The sequence below is a fragment of the Pteropus alecto genome, unplaced genomic scaffold, assembly GCF_000325575.1.
Source record: "Pteropus alecto unplaced genomic scaffold, ASM32557v1 scaffold110, whole genome shotgun sequence".
Classification (NCBI taxonomy): Eukaryota; Metazoa; Chordata; class Mammalia; order Chiroptera; family Pteropodidae; genus Pteropus; species Pteropus alecto.
In genome coordinates, this window is record NW_006431920.1 from 741,014 (window position 1) to 746,567 (window position 5,554).

General features: G+C 57.4%; 1 protein-coding gene across 1 annotated transcript in view; it reads right to left on the reverse strand.

Moving 5' to 3' along the window:
• Positions 1 to 1,759: 1,759 nt before the first annotated feature.
• The window catches only part of CHRNG (cholinergic receptor nicotinic gamma subunit), a 5,471-nt gene continuing 1,676 nt past the window's right edge, over positions 1,760 to 5,554 (reverse strand). Inside the window, 8 exon segments of the mRNA XM_025043278.1 lie at positions 1,760 to 1,934; positions 2,229 to 2,362; positions 2,575 to 2,791; positions 3,481 to 3,595; positions 3,800 to 3,914; positions 4,096 to 4,296; positions 4,626 to 4,723; positions 5,513 to 5,554. The exon segment at positions 5,513 to 5,554 is cut by the window's right edge and continues 42 nt beyond it. Coding sequence (XP_024899046.1) covers positions 1,761 to 1,934; positions 2,229 to 2,362; positions 2,575 to 2,791; positions 3,481 to 3,595; positions 3,800 to 3,914; positions 4,096 to 4,296; positions 4,626 to 4,723; positions 5,513 to 5,554 — 1,096 coding nt within the window. The 3' untranslated portion in view covers position 1,760.

The window sequence follows — 5,554 nt, forward strand, 5'->3', positions numbered from 1 at the left end:
ACCCGGGACTCCCCGGCCGCAGTCCCCGCCCACGGGAGCCCGTCCTGCCCTGCTCCCGTGCCAGGCTCGGAGAAACGCAGCGTCGCGTGGCTGACGGCGCGGGCTCTGGACTCAGCTGGGTACAGATCCCGACTCCAGCCCCAGAGCGGGCTGAACGATCCTGGACTCTGATCTCAACCTCCCGGGGCACTTGCCTCTATGGTACTGGTGATGTTGTATACTGTAATACCTGCCTTTCAGGTTGCGGGGTTGGATTGAACGAGATAATATCAGGCGCTAGATACAGTAACCCTCAATTAATGGTAGCTATTGTTAATCATTGCTTACTTGTGCCAGGAGCTACAGACCCAATCTCCTCCCTCCGAAGCAGAGACGTTGAGAGACTCATCCAAGGCTAGTAAGTTTACAGGAACCAGAGCTGGTCCCACCATCATCACATTGCCTCCTGGGTCTAAGTCTCTGCACCAACACACTGGGGCACACACACTGGAATAAATGAAATGAACCTGCTGGTGACTGAGCCCTAAAGCCAGCAAACCTGTACTGGGAGAGGGTTATCAGGATCCTCTTCCCTCCCCTCAACAATGTCCCCTTGTCAGATCTTTATATGGCTTTTTCACATTTTTGAGTCACCCACACCTTTGATCCTGCAATGAGGGTAGATAGGAACTGATATCTGTGCCCACAGTTACAGATGAGAAAATAGAGCTCAAGGAGCACAAATGATTTGCCCAAGTTAACCCTCTTGTCACTAACAGAAGTCAGGCCCCACCTGTACTCTCAAAGCAGGACCTCACCTCTCCCCAAGGAAGATGTCAGCTGGTTATCTTATTTGCTAAGAAGCGTCAAGGGAGACTGGTCAGTGGCTCTTCCCTGAAGGCAGAACCCAGTGGTTCCCTTACCTCCCAGCGTCCCTACCTCTCTCTGAACCATACTGTGGGGCCAGTGAAATTCCCTGGCCTTTAAGAAGAGAAGGAAGAGTGGTCTGTTTTCCAGGACATGGAATCTTCCTTAGAGTATCTAAAGTTGGGTCAGAGTGGGGAATTCGGGACTCCAAACCTTATTTAGCCACCAGTGTTCTGGGAAGGCCCTCATTCTAGGCCCTAATTTGCCCATCTGAAACGTGGGGATATTGCGACTCTTGCTTTTTCCATGATGCTGTGAGGAGCTCTTAACAATAAAAAAAAAAAAGATAATAAAACTCATGAAATCTTTTGTGAGCGATGGAAAAAAAATGCACATGAACAGAAAAGTCACGGGTGCAGGTGAGTCCTGGGAGCTTGCAGCACTCAAAGGCAGAGGAGGGAGATGGCAGCTGGAGACGGCCGCTGCCGGTTTGAGAGCATTGGCTGCTGCTCTTCACATATCTCTTGCCTTCCCTCCTTCAGGATCCTGCAGGGAACTCATAAAAGAAAGGGAGGCCCAGGCCCAGAGGGATAGGACCTTACCTAATTGGCATCATGCAAAACAGAGTTGTTAGGGCTTCAAAAATTATGGGAGTTGATAATGCTTGGCTGAGGTGAGGTGAGTGCCAGGATGAGCTAGCCACTGTCACATGGGTGCTGACCCCCATGGCACACCCTGCCCGCAGCCTATCCCCGACCACGCCAGGTCTCCAGCTCTGTCTCTTTATTTCTCCAGCTTTTCTCCGGCCTGTTTGGCTTCCATAGCCCTGAAGGATGCTTTTCAAAGAGCATGCTCATGACCTCAGTAGAACAAAACTGCTGTCAAGACCACATGGCTCACAGCAATTGGTTGGCTCAGTCAGGTGAGGGCAGGTAGGGGCGGGGATCTCCAGGGAAAGGCAGGGGGGGCACCCGGTTGTAGTGGGCCATGAGGAAGATGCCAGCAGTGCCGCAGACAAAGAGTGAGAGCATGGCCAGGAAGCAGACACGGTCCAGCACGCGGCCCACCAGGAACCACTCTTCATTCCCCTGAGGGTGGGAGGCAGAGTGTGGGATGGCCAGCGGTGGTTCCAAGCCTGCCCTGGGTCCCTGAACCATCCTTGGCCTTCCAGCAAGCCTCCATTGTCCGCTTCCTTGGGCCCTTCTCACCTTCTTCCAGACCTCAACCTGGCTTCTTCCACGCTCCCCTGGCCCCGATGTCCCCACTCCTAACTCTTTCCATCCCGTTGCCCTATCATGGCCGCCCCATTCATCCTGCCTCCATTCAGCTCCAAGCCCCTCACCAAATACTCCATCCCCCTTCCCACTTCCAGACTGGCTTACACTGTCGAAGTGACTCTGCTGGTGTCGGGCACGGGCAATGAAGTTGCAGGCTTCCACGCAGGCCTGGATGGCTGGGGCGGCCTGCTTCAGGCTGCCACACAGCTCCTGGCTCTGCCCTGGTTCCGGGCCTTTCTCTGATGAGATGAGAGGGTAAGGTTTGGGAGTGGAGTGGAGGAGAAACAGGCAGAGAAGGTAGCCTCTCCTCAGAGAGCCCAGGCCCTCTCTCCCCAACCCGGACACTTGCCCAGCACTCATCTGTGGTGCCTGGTGCTTTGGCTAACAGGCAGCCCTCCACATCTGGAGTCCATGGGGAGAAGTGTCCCCAGTGCCACGCCCTCCGCCTCACCTAGTTTCTCCAGCGCTGCCCTCACCAGCCCATGGCGCTGCCGCTGCCGGAAGAGAAGCTCGCTGCGAGGCAGGCGGCGGGCCACCTCCTCCCCACCTGTGAGTGGCCACCCCGCGGAGGACCCATTCTGGAGCTGAGGCCGGGCCTTCTGCACAGCCACGGGGGCCAGCGGGCGGATGTGCATCCGCAGGAGCTGGGGCAGGAGTCGCAGGAACACCTGCGGAGGGGATGTTCTGGGTGTTTCAGCTGGGCGGCCGGGCTGGGCCTCGGAGCAGAAAGTGGAGGTCGGCACGAGGGGCTCATGTTGCCGGAGGCCCAGAGGCGGCACATGGGGGAAGGGGGCTTGGTCCTGACACAGCTCAGCTGTTCTGAGGCCGGGTCCCCAAACTTTTGTGCACATCAGAATCACCAGGGCACTTATTCCAAACATAGGTTCCTGGGCCCCACCCCTGCTCTTCTGGCCCAGGATGTGGCAGGGTCCTGGGAATCTGCATTTGTGACAAGGGCTCCAGCTGATGGCTGCAGGTGGGCTGCAGATCACAGAAGCTCGGGAGTCAGACTGCCCAGTCAGAATCCTGCCTCTTCCACTTCCTAGCTGTGTGACCCTGGGCGAACTACTTAACTTCTCTGGGCCTCAGTTTTCTCATCTGTAAAATGAAGATGATACTAATACTCACTGCAAAGGGGCTTTATGATCATTAAATAAGTTAGCATGCATAATATGCATGCCACTTGATAGGCACTTGATATTATTATTAACCCACTTGGGCACGTGCCTCAAGATACAGGGTGAATTTGCTGCCAAATGTGGCTGGGGAGGAAGATGCGCAGGGGCCGGGGTGCAGAAGGAGGCCATGTGAGTGCACTTGGCGGGAAGGTGCTGGGGCAGGCAGGGAGGGCCCTTGCCTTGCGGACCCCGCGGGCCATGGAATGTGTGTGTGGCGACCGCAAGGACACGTTGAGTACGACCACAGCGTTCACGACGATGAGGATGGTCACCACCAGGAGGAAGGTCAGGTACCTGCCAGGGCGGGGTAGGCAGGAGGCAGGGCTGGCCCTTCGGCACTGCACTCCCAGATGCCACCCCTACCCCGAGCAGCTGCTCTCTCCAGGTCCCTCGTGGGAAGGGGCTGGCCTTGAGGATGGCAGGGGTGGGGGTGGCAGGGGGGTAGTGTCCACAAAGGGAGAGGAGGAGGAGGGCAGCAGGCGCGAGAACCAGGCTTACTTGCTGATGAGTGGCACTGCCTGGGAGGTCTCGGGCACCTTCTTGGCCACAAGGAAGAGGAAGACTGTCTGGGCCAGGAGCACGTTGATGGCGACGGTACACTTCTGGCCACCCGCTGCCCGTGATGGAGAGGCCCACAGAGCAGATCTCAGTCTCCCTGCTGTGGGGTACCTCCCCCCGCCCCACAAGGAGCCCACTGCTCCTGATTCTGGGTCATGGTGCCACTCTGTGCCCTCCCAGCTGTCCCCTGTGCTGCCGGCCAGGGCCATGGCTCCCTCCCCTCGGGCTTCAGGTACCCTTGGCAGGAAGGAAGTAGATGAGGATGGCGACAGAGGAAATGAGCACGCAGGGCGCGATGATGTTGATGACGTAGAAGAGGGGCTTGCGCTGGATGAGCAGGCAGAAGACCACCTTCTGGTGGCCCGCCTCCTCGGCCGGGGCCTCGGTAGCTAGCAGCATCTTGGCTGGCCGGTGCCGGATGGCCCACTCCCCGTTCTCTGTGGGCAGCAGTCCAGGGCGGACACAAGGAGTGGGCTGGGCAGACCGCTGCAGCCCATGTGACCCCGCTACAGGGCAGCCGGCATGTGCCCAAAAGATCACCATCGAGGGACAGAAATAGTGTGGGGGATCGTATACTTAAACCCCTCCCTCCAAGATAGGAGTGACTGTCATGGGGAAAATCAACTTTGTTGGGCCTTTAAAATATATGTATTTTACGGTTTACTGTAGGTTTCATCTGGAGTCACACGGGAGAGGGCGTGAACTTGGTCTTGCTCTGCACCCCGCCCCGGCCAAGGCTAGGTGGGGGTCCCTGGGCAGAGATTACCTGTGAAGGCCTCGGGGTCAATGAAAATCCACTCAATGGTCTGACCATCTTCCTGACTCAGCTGCAAATTGATCTCGTTGGTGCTGTAGGTCTGGGACCTGGGAGACAGGTAGGGGGAGGGAATGAATCTGAGTGTGTGCAGACCTAACCATGAGGTCACACTGGACAGTCACCGGAGGGCCACTATAGGCAGTTTTGCCTCAAAAAGTGCAGCCAAGCATTTCTGAGTTCTCTACAAAGCCGTGGCAGGGAGACGAGGGGGACCTGGACGCTTTGGGGGCCGGGGAGGTTTGAGTCGAAGGGCCAGGAGGCTGCAGCTTGGCGCGGTTGCCTGGTGTCCTTGGCCACTCTGTCCCTCCCTCCCCACTGCCTCCAGGGCAGGAGGCACCAACAGTCGGAACAGAGAAAATCCCTCTCTTCCTCTCGAGTCCTTTTACTGAGGAGGGTCTCCCTGTGAAAAGACTGTTCCTCTAAATTAGGGCAGACCCTCACCCAGAGCCACTTCCCACAATTATGGATAAGGAGCCTGAGACAGCCTCCACCTCTCTCTAGGGCTGTGGGTGCGGTGGTCCCGTGGTATGGTGGCACACGTGTGCATCATATGTGTGGTGGCATATGTTTGCCTTCTCACCTGCCCACGCTAGGCATTAATTTCTCCCCTCGGGGCACAGGCAGGGAAACTGAGGCAGCGAAGGAGAATGAGTGAGGGGACTGGGGCTTAGCAGGGAGGGACATGGGTGTCCTCGGGTGTCTGGGCCCGAGATGGGCACAGAGGCCCAGGCGAGATGGAGCCAGGCCCGTAGCCAGAAGCCTCACGTCCCCCACTGGCCAGGACCCCTCTTAGGGCAGCTCCCTAGATCCCTCTTCGCCCTGATAAATGGCCTCACTGGAAGATGAGGGAGCAGTTCTGCCAGTCGAAGGGGAAGTAG